General features: G+C 44.0%; 1 protein-coding gene across 1 annotated transcript; it reads right to left on the bottom strand.

The window, feature by feature from the left end:
- Window positions 1-374: 374 nt before the first annotated feature.
- On the bottom strand, window positions 375-11,620 carry GCHFR (GTP cyclohydrolase I feedback regulator). The gene is made up of 3 exons (XM_083745726.1): window positions 11,185-11,620; window positions 5,694-5,788; window positions 375-1,143 (listed from the first exon to the last, which is right to left on the bottom strand). Exons 1-3 carry the CDS (start codon window positions 11,218-11,220, stop codon window positions 963-965), a joined length of 312 nt encoding a protein of 103 aa, XP_083601852.1. The 5' UTR covers window positions 11,221-11,620; the 3' UTR covers window positions 375-962.
- Between the last annotated feature and the right edge of the window lie 130 nt (window positions 11,621-11,750).

Genomic DNA, 11,750 nt, shown 5'->3' with positions numbered 1-11,750 from the left:
GATACCGCCATATTCCTACAGCTTCTTGAAGAATGGTAGGCTGTACAAGTTGGGATAGCTCGGTTGGTAGAGCATGAGACTTCAGGGTTGTGGGATTGAGCCCATTGGGCAAAAGATTTCTGCATTCCAGGGGGCTAGACTAGATGACCCTTGTGGTCCCTTCCAACTCTACAATTCTATGATTCTACTAAGGCTGTGGGCCTCTGATTCATTATCTGGCAATGCAGGAACTGGCCCATATCCAGGGTCATTATCTGTGTACTTCTTCTAAAGCCTTTTAGCAGCAGCTGCTCATTATTTCTCAGAAATTCATTCAAGAGTTAAACGCTTGCCCGCTGCTACTTCAAAGGAATTAAACTCTGGACAATGTGAAGTCTGTTTGTTAAATTATTTTATTTTGCCAGCTATTTTAAGAATGGCTTACTGCATAAACACAGTTCCAAATAATCCCAGCAATGAATGGACTGGTACAATTGCAAAACTGATGTTCAAATATTTACAGGACCTTTCGCCTCCATTTTCCAGTTTGCGTATAGAAGGGGTAACTAAAAAAAACCACATTCAGGATTCTATTCATACTCTTTAACTTGAGTACACCCTAGATTATTTTCAGCTTGGAGATATGCTGTGCTTACTGGTGATCAACTTGTTCTGCAGCAGCATCCGCCCCTTTCTCAGCAAAGTAACAAACTTATAAGCTTGGCCTTTTCTCCCCCCAGCCACTCTAGCCTGAGAGAATTACTTTAATGCCAGCTTTTCATCATTCAACAGGAACAAATGAGGATAATGCTGCTATATTGGCAGTTCTGGACTGGCATTCCAATTAATGCTCAAAAAGGATTGATCTCTTCAGGCCAACGCCAGCCCTAACTGGGCCACCTTCCTATGATGCACTTGTGGTAGTGGTACCTATGTTTCATAATGCCTTAAAACGAGTAGCACGCTGGAAAATGAAGGCAGGACTATGCTGGGCGATTTACAGCAATATCTTGGGCAGAGAGAAAATCAGAGTTCTCTGTACTTTCTTTGTGGAGGCACCACACCAGTGTCTGGCCCACTCCCGTCATGCTGATCACACGATAACCACGCTTCTCCAGCTTGTCCAAAACGATCCGAGGGGCATCGTGCACATAGTATTCCCAGCTGTTGTAAACAAGATGTGGAAACAATGAGAAGAAGCAATTTCCCAAATAAGTTCAACTGAACTGTAACCGCCACTTGGGGAAGGCTACCAAATTCCATCAAGGTTCTGACAGCGCAATCTGTAAACCTAGAAAGTAACTGGACGTAAACTAAAGTGGTGCGGATCAGGGTTATGCCCAGTTATGGCTTTGCCATCCCAATTTTTTGGAAGACTTAGGACAGGGTTGGGAAACCTCAGGCCTTGGGGCCAAGGGTAGTTCTTTCCAGGTCCTCCTGGGCCTGGAAAGGGGTTAGTTTAACCTCTGATTTGCTAGTAGTAGACCCCATACAGACCAATCACACTATCCAGATCAGGGGTAGGCAACCTAAGGCCCGGGGCCAGATGTGGCCCAACTGCCTTCTCAATCCGGCCCGCGGACGGTCTGGGAATCAGCGTTTTTTTTTACATGAGTAGAATATGCCCTTTTATTTAAAATGCATCTCTGGGTTATTTGTGGGACACAGGAATTCATTCATATTTTTTCTTCAAAATATAGTCTGGCGCACCACATGGTCTGAGAGACAGTGGACCGGCCCATGGCTGAAGAAGGTTGCTGACCCCTGATCTAGAGCAGTTTTATCCAACCTGGTGCCCTTCAGATGTTTTGGGCCACAACTCCCATCAGCTCTTGCCAACCTGGGTATTGGGTGATTAGCATGAAGCTTACACAATTCATGGCAGAGTGAGGTCAAAACCAACTGTAAATGCAAGCTTGGAGTTGAACTTGGCTGTGGAATCTTCAGCATATCTTTTCTTGTTTCAGTTTAGGGATCACTTACAGAAACATTAAAATGCCCATTGAATAATGAGGAAATAGGAAGGACGGCCTAAAACCTGGGAATCTAACTGATAAGAAGAAATTAACAAGGGAATCCAAATTGACTCTGCTCTTGATACATCCCAACTAATAAAGGATAATTAACATCGGCGAAACATTTTTGACATTTCTGTGGTCCTTGCCACACATTTTGGGCTAGATAAGAGGTCGTCTTGCTCCGTGGGGAAAGCCATGGCTGTGTATGACCCAGATTCAAGCCACACAATCTCCATTTATTTAGGTACGTTCTTGTTAACTACATTTGTAATACCAGCTGGTGCATGCTTGTTTTAAGATTTCCAGGCTTACTTCAAAATACTTTTTTCAATTAAAAAAACATCCACTTGCACCTTTAAAACCGGGGTGGGGAATGTGTGACCTTCCAGTTCCGGTTGAACCAGAACTCCCATCATCCCTCAACATTGACCATTCTGGCTGGAGCTAGAATCCAACGATATCTGGAGAGCCTCAGGTTCCCTACGTCTGCTTTAAAACTAACAGGAATTATTTTACTGAAAGAGCGGGTTACCTGCATAATCATTTAGTGCAACTGGATTTTTAATACAGTTAAAAGCTACTTAGTTATAACACTTTAAGTGTTGTAGATATGCCATTCACAAGTCGTTTACAACTTGAAGAGCGCCATAATTGCTAAGAAAAGCAATCTTCCCTTAGTATGGCTCAATCTCTGCCTTGATATTTTAATAGGCCTCCCTTGGTTGTGTTTCTACTTGGTTCTCTGAACTGATCCCTCTGACTTAACCTTCCTGGAATGCAGGTTTTCACACCCACAGCAAAGATGCCAAGTATAGCCCTACATTCCACCAAGGCAGGTTTGTGTTTTTTGTTTTGTTTTTCCCCCTCTTCCTCCTCTTCAATTACAAAAGGGAGGAGGCAAGCTACGCAGCTTTTCGCCGTGGCAACGGAGACAGGAAAAGCTTCCACTGACTAAACATTGATTGCATCCTAGAAATGGATGGGGTAAGAATTAGAACTTGCAATGTTTGGAGACACGTCAGCCAGAGACAAGTACAAAAGTTGACATGAGGGAGTGACACTTCTCACAGCAAAACCTAGAGCAGGGAAAGGCCACGTGCTGCCCTCCAGTTGTTTTGGATTACAAACCCCATCATCCTTGGCCATTAGACCTGCCTTCTGGGGCTGATGGGAGTTGCAATTCACAAATTCTGGAGGGCACCATGTTGTCTATACCCAATCTAAAACAAGGTCTCAGGTAGGATTCCTCTCGCATCAAAGCTTTTAATGCTTGATGTTTTGTGTTTTTAGATATGCTGAAAGCCGCCCAGAGTAGCTGGGGAGACCTGGGCGGGGTATGGATAATAAAGTTGTTGCTGTTGTTGTTGTATGAATAATAAAGTTGTTGTTGTTGTTGTTACATCCCACCACATAGTTGCCACACACCTGCTGGAAATGAACAAGGACACTTCTCTGGTGAGCACAAGAACTCAGTGGCAGGTGACTCTTTTTCAGTCCAAAGGCCACATTCTCTCATGTACCACCTTCCAGGGGAAACATGCCAGTGGTGGGTGGGGTCAGAGGTAAAAGTGGATGCAGCAATTGATGCGACTCTTACCTTTCGACATGAAGCTACATTCCGTCCACACAAAAGCCAGAGGGTTGTTTCCCCCCACATGCACACACCTGGAGGGGGCTTGGCCTAGGGACAGTCTCAAGGGTCAAAAAGAGGCCTCGAGGGCCACACTCATCACCCAAGGCTTAAAGGACCTCACTCTTTCTTAAAGGCACTTGCAGGAAGGCAGCTGATCAGAATTCTAGGGGGCCTCTCAAGACAAGCTGGTGCTTCCAACAAATGCCATTTTCCAGCAATGCAATTTTACACATTAAATCACTTTTTCTCTGCTAGTAAAATGGTTGCTTTCAAGTATAAACTGTACGATCAGGGAATATGACAATGAGAAGGGAAAGAGCAGAAAACATTAAGAGTGCACTGTGGTTTTAAGAAGGGCATGATTATAAATGACCGGGGGGGGGGGGGGATGCTAGTTGTTCTTCACCATTTCTTAGTTCTTATCTCTGAGGTAAATGTTCATGTGGGATAAAAATGTTCCTTAATTTTCCTCTTCTTCAAATCTGAAATACTTGTTTGTTTCAAGAGATTTTCAGTCTCACCTTATAGTTATGAAACAATAAAGTATCACCTTCAAAACTGTGTGTTTAAATCGTAATTATAGGGTTCTATATTGTGTGGGGACCTTCCACAAGTATAGGAGGCTTCCTGCTTCAGAAGTTCACTCTCCAGCACTGGAGGGCGACATTAACAGTGATGGTGGGCCAAAGCTTTGGGTGCTCTTCATCACACAATGCTACTTGTGGGGGAAATTATAACACCTGAAAAGGGCTTCTTACATGTCAAAGGAACACCAGACTGAAAACAGACTGAGGACAGGAAGGGGAAAATGCACAAGGAAGAAGTTGAACTAAAGACAAGGAAGTGGTAGAACATTTACTCTGCATGCAGAATGTCCCAGGTAGGTCTGGGAAAGCTCCACCTGAAATCCTGGACAGCTGCTGCCAGTCAGTGCAGGCAATATAGAACTAGATGGACCAATGGTCTGATTCAGTGCAAGGCAGCTTCCTATATATTTAGGGGCTGAAGCAAGATGCGAGTCCTGCAAGGGACAGTGGCTGGAAAACTCCTCCTGAAATTTCTCAGCATGAATGGGCCTTCATTTTTTTATTTTTTACTGTTGTTCCAACCCTACTCTGGCATTAAGCCCTCACACGATGTTTACTGCATGAGAGGAAGAGTGGGGCCACACTTGCTGGTCACAACCCCATTGCCCAGCCCTGCTGCCCTCCATGCATTGAGTGGAAATGTCTAAAGCAGAGAGGCTGACCTGCAAGTGTACAAGTACACAGCAGGCTTCTTGCTTCATATTTTTCCCTCCCTAATGCATGGATAGCAGAGGCGGGGCCAGCAGGGGACGAGATGGAAGGGGTAGAGCCAGCAACCACAGCTAGGCCTGAAGAGGACTCTTTTCATTTACTTTGGACTGAAGTCCAGGAAACATCTCGGCAGCAGGGTGGAGTGTTCCATCCATCCTAAAGAATACACAGAGTTTTCACAGAGCTGAATGATGAAGGTGACCAGCAGGGCACGATTTGGCCATAGATGAGGTGTGAGGAAATGTTTTTAACCACTTAGATCAGGGGTAGCCAACATGGTTCCCTCCACACGTTGACATAAAATGTAGACACTGGGTTGGTAATGGACCATAGCTGTCAACTTTTCCCTTTTCTTGTGAGGAATCCTATTTGGCATAAGGGAATTTCCCTTAAAAAAGGGGAAACGTTGACAGCTATGTAATGGACTTTTCACTGTGCCTCCGAATGTTTAGATTCCAATTCACATATAAACATATAAAAAACTGAAATCCACTGAAAAACCTCGGGTTTGAGAGGTGATAGGAACAACTTGCCTGCAGTGCTGTAGCTGTGATGGCCTATTCACACATGCAAGGCACTATTTGATACTGCAAGCATCCCGTGATGGACACAAAGACATGTGAATCTCCCATAAGTATTGTATTTGCAGTGCACATGCAAAATCAAAAGGCGAAAGTCACGTTATACTATCAATATCTCTGACTGGTTAACCAAAGGATGGAGAAGCAAAAAGATGGGAGATCAAATACCCACAGAAATACTTACAAATGGTTCCCCAGCATGTTTCTTTTCGTGGCCCCAAGGTATTGCATCAGGTTTGGGTCAGAATGCTCATCACCAACCATGGTGGGCCCAACCTCCTGCAGGGAGAAATACCCGGTTTCATTACTGAAAATCATATTAGGATCAGGGCATTCATTCAGTCTATCTAGCAAGAGTATCTAATCCAAGGGTTAGGAACTTGTGGCCATCCTGATGTTGATTGATTACTCTTATTTTTTCCTTATTCCAATGACAATATTATTTATAGTGACTTTTTATGCTGTTAAATACATGGCCCAGGAAGGTGGACACAGCAGGCATGCAAAACGAAACATTCTGCTGGAGCTCCTCCTGCAGGCTGAACAAGAGACACCAGGATTTCCATATGCATCGTTTATCCTGCCAAGTTAGATATTATGCTTAAATTCAGATTAACTAGAGAGAAGAGAAACACAGTGAAGGGTTAGAAGAATAACTGTTTAAAGAGTTACACTACTTAGAGGCACTTAGGAAGCCGAACCAGCCTTAGCTGCAACCAAGATCACTAGCCACACTTTTTACTAGCCTGCCTGCCCAAACTTACAAGTCGTATCAACCTATAAGGGGAGCAGCCTGGAGCCACTTCCTACTCATCACAAGCTAAAGGTGAACCATTTGAATGCTTGCTAAATCTTACTTAGATCTCAAAGGAGCCTCTTTGCAGTTGCAAATATACTGCTTTAAAATGTTCATAGCACTGGAGGAAATTCAAGGACTATTAGAATAAATATTGTAAAATAAATAAATTACTTGAAAGAAACAAATAGGCCTAGGATTAAATTATTATTAAATAAATGGGATTTAGAATGTTAAAAAAGTGAATAAGATGGACTATAATTGGAAACTGTTTTAGTTTAATAATGATATTGGAAAGCTGTTACTTTTAATTACAAGGAAACTCAGAAGGGAGGGATTTGAGGAAGTCAACCAAGATGTTTAAAAGGTTGGATTTGTGAAGAATTAAGTTAGTTGTTATTGTTTATCTGTTTATTGTTCCCCCCTTTCCCCCCTTCTTTCCCCCCCCTTCCTTCTTTTTTCTTTTTCTTTTTCTGTTTTTGTGTATCATCTTGCTTTGTGGTTTGTGTTATCACGGTGGAAAATCTAATAAAAAAATTATTTTTAAACAAATTAAAATGTTCAGAGCATGGAGTCTCAAAATATGCTAAGAAGCAACCTGCCTTTTACCCCAAAGGTCAAGATGCTTGCCAAACAGCAAAGGGAACCCACAATGGCTGTGCCTAATGTACCGGTAAGTGACAAAGAGGCTGCAATGCTAAAAGGGTCCACTGTGTGACCAGACCATGGTTCAGGAAAGGGAAAGAAGAAAACAGTGCAACTGCCAAAGCTCATTCAGAAACCATGAAGGAGCTCTTTCGCACTCACTGTGGCATGCACTGCAGAGCAATGTCTACAAGAGCATGCCACAGCCAAATGACCTCGCAAACCCTCTTGTCCAGCAGAAAACATATTCAGTGCAACAGCGTTTCCTGGCCAATTTGTCCAGGAAATGACTTGGCATTCCAGCTTCATAAGCCCTTTGAGTAAAGGGACCGAGTGCTGCAGGAACTGGCAAATAAGTGCATCCCTGGACTGTATTTGGGAAAGAGAATCTTGCACTATTTGAAATGGCTGTAGGCAGACAACAAAATGTTGTCACCCTATGGTTTCCCCCCTCTTTATTCATATTAGTTAATGGTCTAGTCAGTGTTCTAAAGCTTCTCAAAGTTCACTCCCCTTTCATTTCCTACAAAATATGCATTGCAAATAAAAAAATGTCAGCCTCCTATAGAAAGCTGGAATTTATTCATACTGAGGGTGTAACCCTAAACAAATTCATTTGAGAGCAAGTCACGCTGAACTCAACTTACTTCTGAGTAAACAGTAGGATTGTGCTGTTTATTGCTTAAGCAAATATGTGATATGTTGGTGGCAAGGGGAAAATACTGTAGGTATAAAAAGTAGAATTTCTAGATGCCAAGATCCAAGTCTGGGGCAAGTACTCATTGGTGGGAGACCCCAGCAGAGTTTTCACATCACAAAATATGCAGCAAAGTAAAGCATGGAAGTATAGGCTGCTAGACCTTTAAATTTAAACAAAATTTAAACAAAAACAAAAATAACCTTCTTCCCCAGCATAGAAAAAGACCACACATTTGGTCAGTTAAAAAATGGTTTACTTACAAACTCTGCAAAGGTCAGATTCATGTGCTTTTCCCCACAGCATTCAGAAAAAGTTACAGGCAGTAAACCTGACTTAGTTACAGTGGTCAAAGTTCCTAAATTATTGGTACAGGAATTAAAGAGAGGCTTGTTAGAGTCATGTGGTCTGAGCTTGGAGCAACCAAGGTAGGCTGACAGAAATGAAGTCGTGATTACCTAGTCCCGCCCAAGGTGGGCTAAGCCTTGCAAGACAGCTTACTCTATGTTATTAATCCCTTCATGCATAAATTAGACCTAAGCATGTAGGTTATTTGAGGCTGGTTATCCGACATGATCCACTACAGATTTCTTAAAACTTTTTTTTTTAATGTGCTGCAATGTAGAGTGTACCACACAGAGACACAAGGGAGCAAAGGTGAAACTTGATAGAGCTTTTAATAACAAATGAGGGCAAGAGTATCCATTTGTGTATCAGAGAGGAACTGGACTTTTTAACTTTTATTCGATTTTGAAAGCACAATTGTGCAACCCCATTTGATTCACTATGCACTGCGACACACTGCCTTTGTGTTTACAGATCAAAATGACTGGAAGTTTCTTCCACATTGCCCTTTGCCACTCTTCACTCAGTTTCCAGTTGTTTTGTAACTCCATTTCTTTCCTTTGCTAACATTCAATACACCTAGCCCATGCAGCTTGATACTCTGGCCGGCAGGCACAGGCCCCTGCAATGAATAGAATGGGACTCTGCTAGAGTCTCTACCCAGCAAGAACAGAGCGATACATCTGCACAGTGCCTGCCTCCCTTTGCCTGAAGTCACTCAGGTTGAGATTAGCACATTAAAAAAGCTAGACTCAAAGTGCTTCCCGACAGTCACTATTTTGCAGAAGGGATTTCCCTGTATCAGGAGGTTTTTAATGTTTGATGTTTAATTATGTTTTTATATGTGCTGGAAGCCACCCAAGAGTGGCTGGGGAAACCCAGTCAGATGGGTGGGGTAGTAATTATTATTATTATTATTATTATTATTATTATTATTATTATTATTATTAAAGCATGTATCAGAGATTTAGGTTGGTGCAATGCAACAAATTCACTTAACTCACTTTTTGCAGCTCAAAAAGCGACATGGAAATGCACTGGGAAATGTAGGCTAAATGACTGAATAATGGGAAGGCAAGCAAATCAAGATGAATGCGCATAGTCATACAACCACCCTATAAGAAAATCAGAGTGACCGCTCAACCAAGACTGGTCACAGTTTAATCACTACATAAGCTTTCTGCAGGTTGAGGGAACTGGTGTAGCAGCAGAGCCAAACCTAGGAGTAAGGGGTGGCTCCAGGCATGCGTGCTTAGTAAAGCAGAAAAGAACTGGTATATGTGCCACCATATACAAAGCTGCCACCACATAAAAAGCTGTTGGTATTCTGAGATTCCACAAAAGCATAGAGTACAAAAGGGGACCAGAAATTCAGCTTTACAGTTTTCCTTTCCTTACCCTTGGCTTTTTAACTCAAGCTTATAGTCCTTATGGGCAAAAATAAATTGGAATGTGCGGGGGCAGTGCTCAGCAAAGGCCAAGTGACATTTTCAGTTGGCTAGGAGATGCGGATTCCATGCCTAGCCTCGTCCCTTCCATGCCCAGTACAATCCAATAAATATCCACTCAGAAGTAAGTTTAACGATACATGATCTCAGATGTGTTTAGGATTCCAGCCTAAATTATGGGAAAGAGTGAGTGAAGATATGCCTAATCTGCATTATGTACACAAGTTGCAAACAATGGGAGTTACCATGGCATGGAATCTTTCCACTGTAATTTACAGACTGAGCAGTGCTGAAATAATATCACAGGGTATGCAATTTCAGAGTGTTTCCCAACCTTCTGTATGCAAAGCATAAGCATTACTACTTAGCTCTGGTCCTTTCCCTGGGGTTTGCGTCACATTACATTTTTAAGTGTGCAGATAAAATATAATGCATCAAGCAGCTTTAAATGTGCTCATTTGGTTCCATCTAGGCATATACACATACACATACACACCACCAAACACATAAATACATATATACACACATACTTATATGCCTGCATATACACATACTGTACATACATATATATGCCCCTCTCACAGGTCTGTTTTGAGGATAGCAAGGAGACTATATATGCTGTTTTGAACTCCTAGGAGAAAAGGTACAATATACAAAATAGTAGCCTTCTACCATTTTTTGTAGGATGAGCTAGTGCAGTGCAGTAGCTAACAGTCTAATATAGGAATCAGGAATTCCTTGGTTCAAATCTTACCTCAGGCATGAAAATAGATAATATTAACCTAACCACTTTCTTTGAGCCGCAGCCTCCCATCTACAATATGCGAGTAATAAAACTGCCCTAACTTGTGGAGCTGTCATAAGAATTACAACAATAATGTACCAATATGTAAATTGATTTGAATACTAAAATCTTCTACATAAATAAGCAGTATTAGTCATTCACATGTAACAGAACTTCTGGCAGCATTGTCTAAATTTACATCAGACTCAAGCTGCTTGTCATGCAAAGCTATAACATACAGTATTGGACTTCAGTCCGTTATTTTTGTCAAGGAGACAAAAAGTAAGCGCTATCAGTTTGTAATCTAGGACATGCAAACTGTCTTATCACGCAACTATTCTACAGAATCACTGGTTGCTTCCTCAGCCTGAATAACAGCAACTTTTAGAATCAAAAAGGCAAACTTGGCACCCGTCTGAGATATATCCACAGTAGGTTCACGCTAACAGACAGACCACCCTCGGGACCATCGCTCAGCGGAAGAAGCCACCTGTCGGGCATCCGTTGAGAACTGCTGCACTAAGTTACCTGGACACTTTAGCAGGTGGCATCCCTGAAAAAGGAAGGAAACCAGGAAACAGCCAGGTATGTTTCGATCCATGCAGAGATCACAAAGCCACCTTGGGGGGGTTTGCCAATCACACCGTCACCAGCACAGCACAGAAAGAGGCAGCCCCATCGGGATCCGAAAATACTTATGCACGCTCAGAGGCCAAAGCGAGAAACAAGGGCCGGCCGCTATTTAATGCAGGGACGTATTATAGCCTGGAAGCAGGGGCACCTCCTGCAAGGCAAATGGGATCAACTCTGTCCCGCGCCCCAGTCCACCTCTGCAAGCGGACACGGGCGGGCAGCAACCCATTCGGGGCCGCCCCTCGCCTTCCTGGGCATGGGCACCGACGGGCTCCTGCTCAGCACCATCCCGGCAAGCCCACCTAGAGCTCCCCCCGAGCTGCTCACCATGCGGATCTGCGTACTGATGAGGACGTACGGCATGATGCCCCGCCGCGAAGCGCTGCCCTCAAGGTGGCCGCCGCTCCCGCACGCCCAGCTTTTGCAGCGCAGCGCCCACGTGACATCCTGCCACTCCGCGGCCACGCCCTCGCTCCGAGGAGCCAATCGGCGAGCGGGCTACGGCGCTGGAACGCGAATTGCTTGGCTTCGGGGGCGCGGGCGGCTTAAGGGGCGCGCGGCGGCGTTCGGTCGCTTTTGCGCTCGGAACTGGACTGCCAGGGGGTCACGTGCGGGGGAGCCCCCTTCTCGTCTGCACTCTGCTGCGTTGCATACCCGGGTGGGTCACCCCACAGCCACAAGGCTCCGCGGGGCAGAGGCTTTTTTCCCCACAGCCTTAAACTCCTCCGCGTCGAAAGCCGTGCACCGCCACCAACCTCCTCCTGCTCCCTTCAGACGTTTCTGTCGCCGCAGACAGACAAGAAGGTGGTGGGGCGGTGCCCCATATGCCCTCATAGACCAGCCTCCGTCGGCAATATACGGCATGATACACCTGCCGATCTTTCAGTGCATGT

This window comes from Podarcis gaigeae (assembly GCF_964106915.1).
Source record: "Podarcis gaigeae genome assembly, chromosome: 1".
In the NCBI taxonomy this organism is placed as follows: domain Eukaryota; kingdom Metazoa; phylum Chordata; class Lepidosauria; order Squamata; family Lacertidae; genus Podarcis; species Podarcis gaigeae.
The sequence above is the reverse complement of the archived record's forward strand: the minus strand, read 5'-3'. Positions and strand labels throughout refer to the sequence as shown.